The sequence below is a fragment of the Candoia aspera genome, chromosome 1 (genome assembly GCF_035149785.1).
Source record: "Candoia aspera isolate rCanAsp1 chromosome 1, rCanAsp1.hap2, whole genome shotgun sequence".
In the NCBI taxonomy this organism is placed as follows: domain Eukaryota; kingdom Metazoa; phylum Chordata; class Lepidosauria; order Squamata; family Boidae; genus Candoia; species Candoia aspera.
The window spans coordinates 25,080,459-25,099,372 of NC_086153.1; the positions used below are offsets into that span (position 1 = coordinate 25,080,459).

Here is an 18,914-nt window from a genome sequence, read left to right on the forward strand (position 1 = left end):
CAGGGACACCAAGTTTCAAATCTCCACTCAACCATAGATCTCACTAGCTGACTTTGAACTATCACTCTCTCTTAGTCCAACCTGTATCATTGGGCTGTCTTTGTAAGGTTCCCTCTTGCAGGAAAATCATATGTATTTAGAGCTTCCAAGAGGAAAAATGTTATATAAATGGAACAATAAAGGATGACTGGCTCTCATCTGTTGGATGTCCAATGTATCTGGTGTTTAATAGTGCACTTTTATATCTTGTGGCAGTAATTTTAAATTGCAGCTTTCCAGAACTTAGAGCTCCTTTCTTAGAAGAACAAGTAACAACAGGAAGGAGGAAGAGCAGTAGAGCAAGGCCACTATTAAGGCATGGACATTGACAGTTATCCAATAATGCTAACCCACAGCTCCAGCTGTGTCCATCAGCCAAAGTAAGAAACTGTATGAGTATCCGTGTGATGGAAGGAGCCGTACTCATGGCTATCATCAGCTTTGCCAACTGATCTGTAGTCCTTGGGGACAAAATCCTATCATCTTCAAATTAAAAGAAGTTTGTCTCACAACAAACACTAGGCTCTGAAACAGAGAATGGTACAAAACGAGGTGCCCTACAGATATTCAGGCCTTCATCTGACTCCTGTTTCTTTTTTGTCTACTAAAAAGTTTTTGCCTGGCAGTGAGTTTTGGCACTTAATTTGGTTGTCTTGCTCTTTTTTCCCCACCTGCTTATTGCTGCAGTCCCAGCCAGAACAAGAATATATTTCAATGCATTCTGCACAATATATCTGAGTAACATTTATGTAACTGACTTGTTGACTAATAAAAGTTCACTGAACTTGCCTGTGTGAATACATCTGCTATCAGTCAAAAACTGTATTTTCTTGTTTTTAGCTGTATGAAAAGACTACAACACTTACTGAGGACATGGAAAGAGGCAGACATTTCCTGCAGCTTTTGAATTCTGCCTAGTCCCTATAACTGTTAGCATTTAATTCAATGTTATGTCATAACACAAGGAAATCAAGGAAAGGTTTCTGCCTATCAGACATCTATTATTTCTTTTTATTTCTATACCATTCTTTCTCCCAGAAATACACAGAGGTGGGTGGGGGTAGCTGGGGGTGGGAGTCGAAAATAAAATAATAATCAAGAGGTGCGTGGGGGTCAGAGTCAAAAATAAAAACATTATAATCAAGCCAACGATAATTAAAAACAATGAAGTTGGCTGAAAAAAATATAAGCAGTTGTCCTAGAGTTATCCCACAAATAAACATGCATGTCTCCATTTTCTGAAAGTTTTCTGAAAGGCAAAAATTTGCAATAATTTAAATAAATAAAACGTGTGGGTTAAAATGCATAGCCTTCTTCGTTGGTTTTCAATGATTTCACAGCTGAAGCCTGCAGGGCCAGAAACAGGTCATGAAACTCAGCTCTGAACAAATTTCGTTTGTCTCCAAGAATGGCCTCAACACCAAAGTATTTTTAAAAAATCACTGGAGTTTTCTTTGAGTCTGCCTGCATAGTTTTGGATTTAAAGGTAGTAATGGTTAAAATTAATTAAGACTCATCAAATCAAAACGAAAACGGAACATAAGAAACTGAAAGCCCTCTTCCCAGAGTTGCAGTATAGGAGAGAAAAATTAAGTGGCCCCTCGCGTCCGTCCTCCAACCTCCTTCATCAAATCCCTCCAACAATGCATTGAACTCACCAGCTTCATGCTTTACCCGGCTCTGTTTACGGCGGACCATGCTTCTCCTTCCTGGTCTAAACCTCTTGCATTGCATCCTGGGACGTGTAGTCTATTGCTGTAGCCCGCCCTCTTATTCCCTGCTCCCATCCCTCAATGATGTCATGAGTAGCCATAGCTTCACCGACCCGGAAAGCACGATGGGAATCGTAGTTTTTTCTCACCCTCATCATCACTCTCCAGTTTACTGTTAGCCATTGGTGTGGCAGTTTTAGCGCAGGTCTCTGGGAGTCGTAGTCCTGGACAGCCCACTTTATCTTCTCACCCTTGGGAAGAAGGAACTACAAGTCCCAGGGTCTCACAGCTGCAGCAGGTGGGAGCTTGGATGTTGATATCAACATGGCGCTTGTCAGACAGACAAAGGCAGTCAGTCTGGTCTGATTGAGCCCAAAAGGGAGCAGGAAGAAGTGGGAGGGTTTTTTTCCTTTCCTTGGGGGTTCAGGGGAAGCAGAGCCTGGGAGTCTGAAGCAATTCACCCCCTGGAGCTCCTCTTCATTTTATTTTGCAGGGTCCCCTAAAAAAGAAATCTCTTTGCTTTTCCTATTTGGGAGCCACCCCCAACTTCTGCTTCTAAATGGTCAAGTGGAGAAAAAAGTAGCCAGAACCGAAACGTGAGTATCCTTTTGACGGCGGAGGGCACGATCTGGGCTGCTCGGGAGCGAAGGGCGACCGTGCGGAGGAGGAGGAGGAGGAGGAGAGGGTCTGTCTTTTCCTTTTGTTTTGATCGGGCTACTGGGTTTTTTCTTTCCTTTTTGACCGTTTGGGAGTAGAGGGGTGAGTCTTTCTTTCCGAAACGCATCCCGAGTGACTTTGTGAGGGCTTGAGAATTTTAGAGTGGAGAGAGGACGAGAGAAAAATGTTTCTTTTTTTTTTTTTGCTTTTCTCTTCGCAGCTGAAGGGCGAGATCCTGTTAAACAAGCACTTATAATTATAAGAGCTTATAATTATTTTTATTTCTTACAATTATTTTTATTTCGGCGATCAGAAGTTTGAGGATACGGCAGCCAGTTTTTCCCCCCCGTTTGATGAGTAGCGTTATCACAGATCAGTTATCTCTTACCTCAGTTTAGCTACTCTTTATGAACAGGCAGAGATAGGATGAAGGCTTTTGCAATCTTTTTGAGTAATGGTGGTTTTGATCTGTGTTCCAAAGTGGTTTTTTTTTTTTGGAGGGGGGGAACCTTTACAAACGGTGATAACAGTTCTTCTGAATTAGTTATTACTCAGGGGAAAAGTAGCGAGTGATAGTATCTGTTGTGTTCGTTTTGGATTTTCCCAAGCATCTGGAAATCTTGGGCTACTGTTAACAGCACACAGGTAAATTTTGCAATACATTTATCTGGACAGAGTTCCTCTAGTCTGACACAATTTTTTCCCAACAAATCTGTTCTTGCGTAGGTCAAGGTAATGATTCCTCAAGGCGTGAAAAAGGTCAAAGAGGGATACACCAGATCTGTAGGTCTCCAGATTCCATGCAAGTGATAGAGACAAGAAATCCTGAACTGTACGATATGTGGGATGGTGGTGGGGTGGCTTTGCTTCCTACGTTATTGTTGGTGTTTGCTAGACTATATTACAATGTGTAAGAAATTATTGTCTGAGATATTAGCAGGGAAAGGACAATTATTTTTAATGATCTTGGAGAGGGGTATTTCTTTTTGTTTGGGTGTTGGTTTTCAGTAGTTAATTGGAATAGGTATAAACAAGAGTGAAATAATTCTGAGCGAAATGAGAGTGTAAGACATTTGGTTTCATCGCTGTTAAGTTTTTCTGGGGAGTTCAATCCTAATATTGAATGGGGCAATTGATGTTCAGATTATTTAGGCACCTTTAGTCACAGCTTTATTAAGACTAAGTGCCTGCTTTTAATTAAACTTTAATAGCGCTGTTACTTCAGGACCCTGAAATCAGTTGAAGATTTCAGGTGTGGATTATCTGGGTAAAATACTAGTTTTTATACACCTTATTTAACCAAAGAAGCATTCATTCATGGATTTCTTGATGGGGTTTTAAATGTGAGAATGTTGACAATATTAGTGTGCAAAATATGCACAGGTTGAAAAAGGAGATCTCTGTCTTCAAGGAGTGAGAGGGAGTAGTCACTGGAGACACTGGGGTGTGCCAGGCTATTGCAGGATGAGGAGGGAATGATCTTCTTGCAAACAGAAGAGCATGACAAGTCAAATGTTGTCAGCTGTTGCTGCATTCAGCTCTTTGCAGGTGTGGAATCTGATGTGGGAATAATGATTTGAACTGGAGAGTTTAATATTTAGGTTTTTTGAGTTCCACTATGGTTTCTCTAAGTTAACATATGTGCTGATTCGAATCAGTTTTGAGCATCAGTAAAGGCTGTATTATATACTTTCTCATTCTGTACTTGGAGGCAGTTTTTTGGGGGAAAAACTTAGGCTATTAAAAGTTTATGCAATTGTTTGAAAACCATTTTTCTCTCCACAACCAGTTCTCAGAAAGTTAATCATTTAAATCCATAGCATTACATTCTGAAGCATCTTTAAAGCATTATTCAAGAGTGCTGTACTTAAAGTACAGTGTTTGGACTTCAGTTGTTTGATTTCAAACCTCAGATGCTGAGAATTCATTGTGCAAGTTAATGTGAGCTGATGCAGCATGGTGCTTAAGAAATTATGCTGTGAAGTGGGAAGTCCTCTAGTTCCCATTCTATCTTAGCTGTGAAATCATTAACAGCGCAGTCCTATATGGCTGCATTCAAGTAATTCAAAGAGGATTGCAGCAAAAGTGGCTTCATGCAAACTATCTTGTCTCAGCCTTTCTGATATTGATAAATTGGTTTTGCTCTCTTTCAAGGTTATTCATAAAGCTTATGAAGCTTTATGCATGTGGAATGCTATAAACATTCAGAAGCTCTGTATGAGTACTAATTTGTACTATCATTATTTTTTAAACTTCATTTCTATCTCTAAGATGAATTTGAGAGTGGAGCCTTGCTGCTGGTCCTCATCTCTAGTGATAATCTAAATAAATAATATTTGTGCATTCTCTATCTGGCTGAAGAGAATGTAAAGTATTGAGGAATGCAAGGCTGTCTCAGATCTTTCTTTCTTTCTTTCTTTCTTTCGATTGTCTTGATAATGTGTAAAAGGAGTACTTTGCAAAAGTGGATTAAAGCGCTCTCATGAAAGTTTGGGTAGCTTCCTTTCCACTATGTAAGAAAACCAAAGATTAATTAAGGAGGATGTACAGTAACTGGCTTGACACAATAGCTTAAGAAATATTGTGATTATATTGACTTAATGTGGTGGATATATCCAAGCGGTTGTGACTTATTCTGCAAGCCACAATAAAGTAAATCATGGCTTAGTACAATGTACAAGTTCAGCCAGAGAGTGTTATGAGCAAAAACTGTGTTTCAAATTGTCCCAGAAGCAGTAAGAAAACAAAGGAGTAGCATTTCTGGTGGTGTATATGAAACTGATTTGGCATAATTTTGCTATATCAATGTGCAGACTGGCTTGATACAAAGTTAGCCTTGTGCCTACCTAACAAGGTAGTGCCTATTGACTAGCAGATCAAGAATTTTGTTGATTGATTGCTGTCAACTAGTGATAACAGTGATTGAACAGGTTACATCTGCAGGCAGAGCTTTTACTCAGTCATAGGGAACATCATATGATGGTGTCTTCAATGATCATTCATCCCCCTTTGAAAAAAAAGTGTTAATATGTGAAGTTATTTTCTTGACCTTGGGAATGATACTTAAAACACATAATCTGAGCTATCCTGAAATGTTTTGCTAATGCTTTGGGGGAAAACATGGAATATATCTGAAGTGAATCTCTAACCTACAATGACTAAAGTTGACATTTGCTAATTGTTATGGTACAAATCTCTTTGCATCTTCTGTCTTTTCCTACTCTACTGCCTTCCTGGAATAAAAGCCTAGTTTCTTTGAAAGTTATACATTTTGTCATAGTGAAGTATGTTTCATTTTTCACAAAGCCAAATTATGGTGTTCAGCCAGCAGTCTTTAGACCAAACTAAAATCTGAAAATAGGACATAGTTTGGAAGAAGTAGTGGGGAAAGCTCCATGCCTTTGAAGCCTTATGGGACTTTGAACACATGATCATCACTGACAATGAATTAGCTTTAGGTTTTATAGGTTGTAGTAGAGGTATCCTTTGCTATCTACTATATTTTGGATTGTCACTTCACATTCTTTCTTTGCCGTTTTCTTGAAGAACTTTTTTAATACTCTCCTGCCTGATCCTTACTCCTTTGTGAAATGATGGGACAAGATACAGCATTTAAAGTTATGCTTATCTCATCCTTTATTATCCTTCTCTTTTCTGCCTCATTTCTCTTTTTGTATTCTATTCCTGTGTAATCACTTTGGGGCAGGGGTCCCTTCATTCTTGTTTCCATCAAAGTTCCATGTATGTATAACCCTCTATGTATGAATAAATATGCTCTAGCTAGAATACGGTGACTCTTTCTTAAAAATGTATGAAGAACGCTGCTGGATCTGATGAAAGGTCCAGCTAATGTGGCACCTCTTTTGTTTCCAGTTTATCAGGTTGTCTTTCAAGGTAGTTAACTAGAGAAACAGAAAGTATATATGCTCATTCTGAAATGCAAGTCATAAATGCAAGGCTCTCTAGCACAGTGCTTTTCTGTACAGCACCAAACACCCTTTTCCCCCAACATAGATATTCAAAATTAGGAAGGATCAGAAGCAGCTGTTTAGGAAGGTTATGGCACATGCGATATGGTGGGTTTTCAAGAAACAATGTGGAGGGACCATGCATTGATCAGGCATGTATTAGATATGAATATCCTGGGCATTTGTACAGATGTGTTCTTGAGGTCACTTAATATGGATTAAACATCCCATAATATTCTTAGGTATAATTGGGTTGAAGATATACAAATGAATGGATTATGCCTGTGTGTGCTTTATTTGGCTATACAGTCTATTATAGAGAATGGTACTTGTTCCCTGGGAAGTATCTCTAGGATTGTGGCCATATAACAAAATGACCCTTGGCAAGCTCTCAAAATCACTCAGCTGCAGATTAGTTACTCTTTTAACACCCTTTACCTTGTTTGTTTTGCACTTTCTGGCAGAAAGGTAGACTCCCCCCCCCCCTTTGATGCTTGCTTGTGGGGGATTTTAATCCATGTTTTATGACTGTGCGTACTAAAAGAGGAGATGATATCATCACTTCAGATTAATTAGCACAGAATATAAGGCTATGCTTTTTGTGCATGCAGCATCAGATTTTGTGTTTCTGGACAATTTTTTATAACTGCATTGCAAAGGAGGCTATTTAAAAAGTGGTGCATCCTGCATAAATTGGAGGAAGGAAGGAATGACATTTATTTTTATTTTTTAAATGTCCCACCCTCTCTTTGAAAAGAAATGTCTATGAAAGGTTCTGGAGGATGTTCTACTGTGCATGAAAGATGTGACATAAAATTAAAGTTGCTTGAAAAAAAAGGGCTTGTGGAAAGAGAGGGAGAGAAAGTGCTGGCTCATGGGCTCATATCACTGCGGAGGGTTTGGCTCAGTGTTCTCTATGCTGTTTGCTTCCTATGGTGGTGGAGCCATCAGATGCTTTTCTTCTTCCCATAAATGCTGGGAGTGAGCAGTTTTATCTCTGTGGGTTACAGTCAAAGAGCTTGATTCCATTTCATTTAGCCATGGAAGCTGTATTCACTGTTCACATACTAACACTAAACTGTGCTGAGTGGAATAGGCAGGGTGCTGTGTTACAGATGAGACTGGCTGATGTGCAGTGAGGGTTGACATCTGGACTAAAGGGCCATCTAGCAGGTGAAACCTTTTATTCCCCTCCCACTATTTGTTCAACCTTTTATATCTTATTGACCCATTTCATGGCTTTCATGATTTGCAAGAAGCCATGCTCTATCCTCGTAATAGAAAATGAGCTGAACTTAAAAATGAAAGTATTTTTGCCTTGACTGCGGATTTAGATAATCATTGGCTTCTCTTAACCCAGAACTGTTCTGACAAGTTGAATTCCCATTCTGGGTAAGGGTAACGGGAATGTAGTCCCACAGGTTTGGAAAATGTGATTTAAATAGTTGCCTGCCTTAAATATCTTTATATGTTAACTTAGGGTTTTGGGGTTTTTTTGGATTGGGGTATATGTTATCTTAAGGTTGTTTTTTGTTTTTTTGTTTTGTTGGATTAACAAAATTGTCAGCTCCTTTGTGAAGTCCTGGTCTTTGAAATACAGGATATAGATATCCTGATAATAAAGATCAATCCTGCATCAGTGTGTGTGGAATGATAGCTGAATATTTCTTGTAAGGTTTCCTTTTCTACCACTGTAGTTCATTCTCTAGACATTACTTATCTTTTCAGTAAAGTATTAGATGATCAATAGCATTAAAACAAAATAATTAAACTATAGTATGGTAAGACTTTAAAAGAGCAAACCAATCATGGTTGACATTTGGGGCATAAAGTAGTCTTTGGCTGGTGCCAAAAAACCATGAATATTTCCCAGGGTGTTGCATTCTAGAGATGGGCTTCATAATAAAAACTTTTCATGCTTTTCTTATCTCAAAGGTTAGAGACACTTAAAGATGGCATCTGATAGTGGTAGAGCATATTTTTTAAAGTATGTGGTCCTCAAAATAGTTGTCTCAAGGCAGCTGACAGCACACTAAAATTACAATTTAATTTTCTTAAAACCAAAACTATGATTAAAATATCCAGCATATAACAATGAAAACATAAATAGAAAACAAAAATTGGTTGAAAAACTCATCTGCAGCACAAAATTTCAAGAATTAAAATACTAGCAATACAACTAGTTATTTTTATTTGGCTCTGGAAAGATAAGAAAATAGGTATGCCCTAGGGAGGGCATCCTAGAGCCTAGGAGACCATTAGTACTGAGAAGGTTGTTCCCTGGAAGCTACTTATTGCACTTCAGTGTGGGAGGATACCTGGAGCATTGCTTCTAAGAATGACCATAATACAGGTAGGGAAATGTGGGAAGAGAGGGTCCTTCAGATGCTGTGATCAAAGACACCTATAAAGCCCATTAAAAAGCACTAGCAGTTTGCATTGTGCTCAGACACGGGTTGGCAGCTGGTGAAGTCATTACTGAATAGGCATGAGTGATTCATAAAGTTGTCTAAAAACCATATTTCTACTGGTAAATTTTTCCAAAAAGTCTTCCAAAGCAGCAGAACATCTAAATATTAAGTAATGTAATCTATGGATTACCAGAGATGCATTTGTTTGGAGAGATTTCCAGGAATATAGATGAAGTTGCCTGATACTGTATAAGTTATTGTCCTGTTCAGCAAAATGCTATTGCTGTGACGAGCAGAGTTCTCCAGAATGTCATGTGAAAGTCATTTCCATACCTGATAACTGAGATCTCTGTTAATTGGAGATGCCAGAGAGTCTTTTGTATGCAGAGTATAAGCTATACTGCCAAGCTGTTGTCTTAAAATACAGTTGTGATGAGGTCCCTATTGATGGATTATGCATATGAGAGACAGTTACAAAAACCAGAATGCACTTCTATGGCCTGAAGAGTAGAATTCTGCAACCTATGTGAATATATAAATGTACCTGTACTGTGCCTTGTACGGTGTCTCCTGCTCCTGGGGCCAGATATAGAGCTATTTGATATCCAAGCTGGACCATTATAACTTCTCAACCACACTCTTTTTCTCTAAGAATTCATTAGTATTGTCCATCCATCTTTGTAGCCTTGGGGTCCGGAAGCATACCTTTCTTAAAATAAAAGCTGAAATTCTCAAAAGTGTGTGCTTACTTCCAGCACTCATTGAACAGAAGAGCAGCATAAAATATTGTAAACAAATAAAATAAGGCAGATTCAATATTTGCCCAATATAGTTCCTTTGTACTGATGGCTACTGTTTTATAACTAAAATCATTCTGATTTTTCAGCTCTTTTCTGGAAATTTAAAATGGCTAGTCCTGTTTAAGTAGTTATATCTCTGAACATATGTTGAATTTCACCCAACACTCTTGGGCAAAGAAACCACCCCCCTGCCCCCCGAAGGACCTCCCTGTAATTCTTATTAATAGATTATATTTTGGAGGAATGCTGTGTATAGGGGATTTACCTTTGCAACCTGAAATGTAAAAATACAGAACACACACTGAACTATAAATGCAGTTGCCATGGGATGAGTTGTATATATAAATAGCAAAAATCTGTATACGAGGCAGAAATGTTCTCTGTCATAATAAATATGTTCTAGAGAAAGGTGGCTCCTGAAAGACTTTTGTCATTCCAAGAGTCTGTTGGTTGACTGACCAAAGTCCTTTGGTTAAAAATAGAAGTTAATGGGTTAGCATGTATCTTCGATGTGCTTGTATTTCTTTAAGTTAGCTGGCACCAAATAGTTCTCCTATGAGTCACCTGGTACCATGTAGTCCACTAAGTAGAATGTGTCTACCTTAAGTCAGAGGTTCTCAGACTTTGTAGTACCACAACCTGCTCAAATAATAAATGAGTTTATTTGACCCCACCCCATGAATAAACTAACAATTTAATTAGAGTTGGGCAAGAAATAAATACAGCATATATACACATTTTAACCTACATTTCACAGGAGTTCTCAAACTTTGAAGTACAGTGGCTATCAACTGTGAGTTTGGAAAGGCAAAATGAGGAACAAAGCCCAGAGTGAATTATGACAGTGCTCCTATTTAGTCTGTGCAAATCTGATCGGGTTGTTTGTTTTTAATTGTGATCCCCTGATCCACAGTTTGAACAACTCTGTCTTCAGCAATTATGGCAATTCTACTTGTATACATGAGTTTTGCCTAGGGTAAACCTTACCATATTCAAAGGATAGTCTTGTCTCTTTGCTTTTAACTGCTGGGCTAGGGTTAGCATTGTCAATCATCAGAAATAATTTCCTGTCCTAAGGTATTAAATCAGACATGCAGAATAAGATAGCAACCTTTGCTACAGGGAGGTTTGAATCACTGCACTGTAGAACCACCTACTAGAGCCATGCCAGCACTGCCAGCCAATGTACAAGGTGCACCCACTAGTAAAATGATTGCTAGACTTGGGAGTTCCCAGCAAATACTAGCAGGGATGTAACACTGTGTGATAAAGTTCCTCCTAAGTTATCCTGCTCTTTTTCTTTGTGGGGCAAATAAAGCTTACTTGCCTGCAGTGCAGTGAGTCCAAATTTGAATTTTTGCCTGCTAGACTCTTGCCTCTGAAGCTGTGAAAAACATAGATGGCAAGTTCTCAAGTAGATGCCAGTGTCACTGCAGTAGGTAAATTCTGGCAATTTTAGAATGGTCATTTTCTAAGAAGTGTTTGAACATGTTTGATGGTTCTTTCTGAATGATGTGCTCTGTCCCTGTTCAGTACTCTGTAGGTGGCCAGTACTCTGTAGGTGGCCAGAGGGCAAAGCTCAGCCAAGTGATCTAGTAGAAGTGGAATAAGCTGCAGGCATCCTCTTGCGCTGCAAGTAAATGAAGGCGATGCGCACCTGCATATGAGACTCACGAAATGTTGCCATTGTTATCAGATGATTCTACAAAATAATAATGGGAATCAGTTAATAGTTAAAAGAAGTTAAAGAATTGGATATTTGGGTAGAAAAACAGAAAATTAATCACAGCTGAAAGAAACGAAGTTTATATTTTTCTTGTTTCTTAGATTTTTCATTTGTAAACTTTTATGTTTAGGGTAATTATTTATTTTAAACAAAAGTTCAAAAATATTGAAATCAGTATTTCTCAGGGTTTGCCATGACAGCCTCTGTCTAGGATTTTATCTCAAGTTATTTTTCTTTATTGAAATCTTAGGACCTCATTTAGATAATAAAGAGCAGTGTGCCTTCTTCTTTGTCTTCTTTTTTTGATACTCTGTTAAGAATTACAAGCTCCAGAGTTCCTTAGTTCATGCTGGCATTTTATGTACCACTTTAAGAGGTCAAAAAGAATGGTCAGTTATCTGAAGGTGGGAGAGTGACCATGAACAAGAGGGGAGCCATGGATACCAGTAGGAGTGCAAGCCATTTTTTCTGCTGCTGAATTCACAGACCCCAGAAGATATATGAGTAAATAATCTATTCTTATCAGTTTTATAAATTTACCCATTTATGCATTTATTGGAGATTTATGTCCTTTTGTCTGAAAAAAAAATAGGACTATAGCATTCTGCAGTGTGGAAGGGTGTTGTGAATCATCATCATGTGAAGCTTTGAAAATTAAGATGTCTGAGCCAGGAGGAGATCTGCATCCCAATCTTAGATTGGATGGTGAAAAGCGGCTTCATATATTGAAGGCTGTTTCTTAAAAGGAAAGCAGTAAGCAGTTTTGTGGCATGGTGTTCAGCACATTTCCTGGGCCTTTGGATCAGGATAATAGGATTAACATGACACATAGGGAAACGGGGAAGGAAGAGAAGGGAAAACAGATTTCCCAAAGAAGTGACTATTAACATTTGTTCTTTACTTTATCCATAAAAGTAATTATAATTTGTTAACTAACTAACTGTTAGGCCTCATGTCAGGAGTAGTAAAATAAGCCAGTGTGTTTGTGTGTATTTTTTTTACGTTGCTCTATTGATTCATTTTTTAGAATTATAACCTGTCTTTTCTCCAGGTCCTCAAGGAAGTTCCACTAATGAGCTTGCTTGGAATTGCTAACAGTTTCTGCTCCTTCGATTGTTGCTACATCATGCTGGGACAAAGTTTTGTAACAGCATGCAGAAAGCCTTCTATTAATTGGTGGTTCCCTTTGGCTTGCTCAGATATTTGAGTGTTGAAAACTGGCAAGGACAGACTCAAGGAAGATTTAATAAAAAGTATGCTTGTACAGTGGGTTGATCAATTGCTGAATATTTAAACGTTTTTTGATCTCCAGAGTATATATTTGAGATTGAATGCTTCAGAACCAGAACGAAGTGTGCATAGAGCACCATAAAGAAATGTGGTAGTGGGGGACAGCAAGGTAGGTTTATCCATGTATTCATTTCCTATCCTTGTAGCCTCCAGATGTTAAGCTACAGCTCTGTGTTGGCTTGGGTTGGTGGAAAATATAATCCAACCCACCTGAAAGGAATTACATGGGGAGAAAGTGGCCCAGCACAAAAATTTAATATATCAGAATAACACATACTACTTATATCATCACAGTATAACTGTCTTATCTTGGATTAAAGAACCACGCTGAGACAGTTGGTTAAGTCTCTAGTATTTATTGTTCTACTCGACTAGACAGAAAATCCTGCTAAACTGAAAGGCCGAGCAAAAACCCTCACAGATAAAACCCAGAAATCTAAGGAAGGTCTGCTCTGAGTTTCTTTGAAGGAAGATTCAAAGCTTCTAAACTACGCATGCGTTTCTCCTACTGGATAGGGGCCCCCTCCTTTTCACCATCAGTACTCATGACAATACCTCTGATCTCAGCAAAGTACTTAAGCATTAACAGGCTTTTAGTTTTGCCAAACTTTTGTAGAACTGATTTGGTAGATTTTTGTTTTTACCTAGTTATGACAGTCTAGTACCAAACCATAGACATCAAATCATGATGTGAACTAGTTTTCAATTTTTTAGCTCTTTACAATGGGTGGATTGGCTGAGAAACTGGTTAAGAACTGTATGAGAAAGGCATTGTAACAAATCCATTATGACTAGCAGCTATTGGTAGCCTAATCGTCCATGAATTTCTCCAAGCTGTTTTTAAAACTAAGTTGGCAGCTAGTGCCATGGAAACAAATGTGGTTCAGCAGTTCTGTGGATCTAGTTTGAAGTTATTGATGGGAAAACTTTTTAAGTGGTTCAATATCTTGTTATGTTTCTGGAAGCTTCAACCTGTGGGAACTGGAAGAGACAATACCATTGCATTGTCAGATGAGAAGAGTCTTAGATGAAAAGACCTTCTAGCTAGGCAACCTGTTGCTAGCAATAACCAGCCAGATGCTGATGAAAAATAGACAATGAGGGCAGGAAGGTGACAGCTTTCTTTTATTACATCCGGTGACTGAGATGTTCAACTCTGAAGGTTTCATAGAACAGTGAGGGGGACCATAGTTCAATCAACAGCAGTGCCCTTCAAAACTCCCAAGTGCAATTTCAGGCAGTTCCAGTATAAAAGGGTTTACAGTAGGGCTGAGAATACTTCAAAAATGATTTGAAAGAGATGTTATGGAATGCATTGGAGCAAAAGCACAAGCACCTCTTTAAAGCAGCCACCTCTTTTTTCAAAGCTATGATTGTTTTAAGATGTTAACTCGTGGAAGCCTGATAAAAGAAACAACTGCTTTAAAGAGATGCTATGCTTGCACTCTCATGTATTCTAAAACACTGGAATCACTTAGAAATATGCACAGTCCTAATTTAGAGGAGTACACATTCTGTACCTGAAACCCTGAAATAGCTGCTGCCATTCCAGATGGACAATATTTCGCTAGATGGAGAAATGGTCTATCCACTTCAGAAGCAGCTGCATATGTTCCATAATGAAAGCCTATTGTCAGTAAGTTTATCTAACCATTAAAAACAAAAATAAAATCTAAGTTAAATATAACCAATGCCATATTTTTCTGGAGATAAAGACCGAATGTTAGTAGATCTGTGGACAATCTTCAGTTATCTACCATCACCTTGCCCCAATTAGATTACTGAAAAAAGAATGCTTGACTCTCTTTTGTCTCAGAGTTCAAGACCCAGAATAATGTTCTTAAGGTGCAGGAAGGCAGATTCCAGTGAAAAGTTAGGAAAAACTTCAGAAGGAACAGTCATCTAAGTTTGTAGTGGACCTTCTTACGCTGGATGTGGTTAAACAACTACTGTCAGAGATGCTTTAACTTGGATTTCTGCACCATACAGGGAGTTGGATTCAGTGTCCTATCTGGCCCCTATAAAACTAAAAAGTGAACTTTTGTAGGATTTTGGTTTTGGTGATGATAATAAATTCCTGCTTGATTTTGTGCTCATGTATTCCTTTATTCTCAGAATGTGGGCCATCTGCCTAAGCTACTGTTTTGCACTTGGTACTGTGTTGTTGTGGTTGTTATTATTGTTATTGCACAAATCAATGTATGTATTTGCCTGGGAACTCTGGTTATTCTAAGATGTCCTCTAGATGCCTTCACTGAATAGGCAGGTGGCTTATTAGCCTCCCTGTATCCAAAGGCATACCTGGTATCTACATCAATGTCTTTTTGGGACAAGATCAAGACATGTTTTCTTTTTATAGATAATTTTTTTTAATTTCAAATGCTCACATCACATTGAGATAGTGGCTTTTATATGTTTTGATCCTTGTATCTTTCCTCTTCTGTTTATTAATGTATTGTTTTATTTTTTATTAACTTTTTAAATGTTTGAAATAACTCTAAACAGGTTTGCAATCTGCTCAGAAGAAATATTATTATTATTATTATTATTATTATTATTATTATTATTATTATTATTATTTTCCGGGCCTGAAGCCTGCTTCCACATTAACTGACCCTACTGCAGATCTCCACTGATTGATCTTGTCTCCCAATTTGTGATGTGTTTCCTTCCCCCCTCAGAGATACAAATCCTTGATGATGATGATGATGGTTCTTTTCTACTCCTTTCTCAGTCTTCTGTTATTCTGCTGGATCAAGAGATGCTCTTCACTTATTCTGCTGGATCAAGAGATGCTCTTCACTGATTGAGGCTTATTTGGATTTGTGGCAACCTACTGTGATGTGGAATGGGCTTATTGACTTCATCATTGGTTCAAATACCATTCCATGATGTGACTTATTTGGATTTGGCTTAGCATCTTCTGTGAATCCAGTCATCGTGATTTATAAATTGTGCTTTCTGGCTTAACATGCAGGGTGTGAAGCCAGACACTTTGGCATATTCACAAAGGTGGTTAAGTAAAACATGGCTTAGTGCAATATCTACAAATCTAGCTGCCATATATGATGTGAAGCTGTTTTGCTCTCCTTTTCCCTCTGAAAACCCTGTCAGTGGTATGAAGCTTATGGTAGGGCTGCCATATTGAACTGCAAAAATCCAGATGACCTCTAGATGGCCACGAAGAGATACAGAACACAGAACACTGTAATATTTTGCAGACCTCTTGTGGTCATTTAGATCTCTGCAGCCCAAATATGATAGTCCTTGCTTGTAGAAATTTTTTACTTATTAAAATTAAATGCTTGGTATTCTCATATGTTGACATTTTTGTAACCATGCATTTTTGTGGGGCTATCATTTGGCACTGTTTCAGTATATGTAATATTTGAAGCCATCTTCTGTGGATCTTAGTCCATCTAGCATGGTGCTGTTTTTTCTCTCAGGACTCAACTGAGAATGGCAGAATAAGGTGTCAGTGAGAAATGGCTATACTAGTTCACACTGCAGGCAGGTGAGACTTTTTAATGAAAAAAAAAATCCCTTGTCTTAAAAGAACTTTTTTGCAATTAGAAAATAAGCATAGCAAAGAGTGAGCACATAGTCAGGTGATTTCTTCCTGATATACTGCCTCTTTACTTACAGAAAATGTTTCATTCCGAAGTGGTGTTTTAAAAACGGCAATAGCTACCTGAAACCTCAGGAGGCAGTTCTCTCCTGCAACTTTAGGACTGGACCACCTTATCCTGTTTGGTGGCAAGATTAGGCCTTCCTGCGCTACAGAGTGAGATAGTAGCATTGTGAACTGCACTACTCCATATTGCATATGGAAACACACATTATTTTGTTCGTAACTGATCACCAAGGTAGAGACAGGCAGAGTTTAAGCATATCCATATATTTGATGTGTATAAAACTTTTTAATTGGGATGCAGTGAGGAAAAAGGATTGGTCTCTATCTGATGTAGCTTACTCCACCTTCTTAGAACACTACCACCTTCTTACACAGCTTTCAGCCAGGGGAGAGTAGCTAAAGTTTATGGCTGATATAGCTCAGAAGTAGCCTTGCAAAGGGAGCTGAACACTTTCTCTCATGGTGATATCTGAGCTTGTTTTCATACCATCTTCTTTTGTTTGGAGCATGACTTCCTAAATTAATGCATCCCAAAATAGTTTTCTTGTGAGCAAGATGTTTTTTCTTTCTTTCTTTAGTAGTGTGAGCAGCTTTTTTGATTAAACACTGAAGGGAAGATTTGAGAGTGTCCACAAATAGATGCAATTTAAGTTTAAGATTTAGCACATACAAACATTAAATCGCTTTCTCACTATAAAACAGCCTTCCAGCTCCCAGAGTGGGAAATCGTTCTTCAAATAGTGGGCTGGCTGAAAATCTCACAGTGTAACTGTGAAATGCACACTTTATTTTTATCATCTGTCTGCCTTTTTTAATGCTAATGTGAAGTTCTGATATTTATATAAAATCTGTTCTCTGTCAGAACAGTTCTGTACTACCTAGATCCTTCATAACACAAGCTGTAGAAGAATTTGGCATCCTGAAAATCTTTAAAAATAAAAACACAACAAAATAAAGGAAGTTGCCAATCTTTATGGCTCAGGGAACAGCTTGGATGCATGTGGGCAGACAATGGTGAATACAGGGGACTGTGGGCAGGTAGAAAACAATACTGGTATTTGGAAGGCATCTGGATCATCTAGCTTTTTACTGGGATGGGTACAAGGTCTAAAAAGATGCAAGTTAATCAGTAAAGTAATCATAGCATCCTGGTTTTTTTGCAATATTAGCTGAAAGCTTATGAATACTAGAAAGCAAATAAATGACATTCAACAGAAAAACAGAACAAGAATAAACGAATTCAGTCATTAATAAAAATATGTTAAGAGTTAACATATTTTTAAAAAACAGAGACCAAATTTCAGATATTAGACTTGGTTAAAAATAAAGAAATAGCCAACCATCTCACTGCCTATATAAATTTTTCAAAGCCTTGGAATCAGGGAAATATTTATGCATCCATTGCCCAGGTAGACTGTTTTAGATCAAGTTATTATTAAAGGCAAGAGAGCAAGGCTAATAGGTAAATCAGTCAACCAATAAGCCTACTTAGAGTGCAAGCAGTGGCTTCATTCACAGTTAGATGGTGCCATGACCCAACCCTTTCCAAGCCCCTAATCTTGGGATGATCTGATTTCTTTCTCTGAGCTAGTTTGGATTTCAAGCTAATCCCTAGTATGGCTTGTTTGGATTTCTCTTAATATAATATGTGAACCTAGCCTTTGTGATTTATAAACCATGCTGTATAGTTTAGTGGGTTGTCCAAACCTAGCCACTTGTGATTTATTCAATAAACCATTGCTAAGTAAACCATAACATAGCACAATGTGTGAATCCAGCCTCACTTTAAAATAATCTGATAGTGTAGTATGTAAAGCAGTTGATAAGTGAAGAATTTTGCTTTTGTTGGGGGGTAGATGTTTGCTCTAAACTTCAGCTTCCTCCCTGTCTTGTGCTTATAGGCCAGCTTTCCGTATCTTGGTGTTCTCTAGATGTACTGGGCTACAGTTTAAATGATTTCCCAAAGGCATAGAAGGAATGAAACCTAGGTAGACCTCCAATGCAAAAAAATTCAGAGGCTTGTTATTTAAAAATTGGCATTTTTTTAAAAAAGTAACATAAATGAAAAAAAGTTCCCAACTCCAAAGGGGTTATTTAGTAGTTATTGTTGGTCAAGCATGGACTAAGGTGCTAATGAAAAGTTTAACTATCTGCAAGCTGGAGAAAAATTCCAGAGAGCCAAATTCTTCTGGAGTCCCACCATGGGTGAATTGTTTTGCTATGTACATTTTTATTTAAAGCAATTCACCTCTACTTACCAGATTTACAAGCTTTGTGGAAGTTCTAGCTGTTGGTTGCCATCCAGATCCAGAGCTAGATGGACCTTTGGGACTCATCCAATAAACCAACTATTATGCTCAAGTAACTGAGAAGAGGTCTGCATCCACCAGTGCTTTATCTATAACTCAAGGGGAAGCTATGGCCCTTCACCTATTGTTGAACAGTTCCCAGCATCTCAAATTTGCAGAGCCATTGAGAGGTAATTCAGTAACATCTGGAAGGCCATAAATTCCATACCTCTGTAGAGAAAGATAAAATGAGGAGTTGCATTATTTGAAATCAGACATTATGTTTTTATTTATTTATTGGCTATATACCATGCCTTTCTGCCAATGAATGGCACTCAGTGTTTCTAAGAATAAGAATAAAACCAATATTGAATAATTCAAGCACCATT

At 38.1% G+C, this 18,914-nt stretch overlaps 2 protein-coding genes across 8 annotated transcripts in view; one reads left to right on the forward strand and one right to left on the reverse strand.

Moving 5' to 3' along the window:
* Nucleotides 1–1,822, reverse strand: part of INTS9 (integrator complex subunit 9) — a 64,185-nt gene extending 62,363 nt beyond the window's left edge. The window contains exon 1 of the mRNA XM_063300755.1: nucleotides 1,698–1,822. Coding sequence (XP_063156825.1) covers nucleotides 1,698–1,706 — 9 coding nt within the window. The 5' untranslated portion in view covers nucleotides 1,707–1,822. The remainder of the gene's footprint in view (nucleotides 1–1,697) is intronic.
* Nucleotides 1,823–2,043: 221 nt separating this feature from the next.
* The window catches only part of HMBOX1 (homeobox containing 1), a 139,225-nt gene continuing 122,354 nt past the window's right edge, over nucleotides 2,044–18,914 (forward strand). For all 7 annotated transcript variants that reach the window (XM_063300793.1, XM_063300837.1, XM_063300818.1 and 4 more), the window contains exon 1: nucleotides 2,044–2,347. The gene's annotated coding sequence lies outside the window, so the exon portion shown is untranslated. The remainder of the gene's footprint in view (nucleotides 2,348–18,914) is intronic.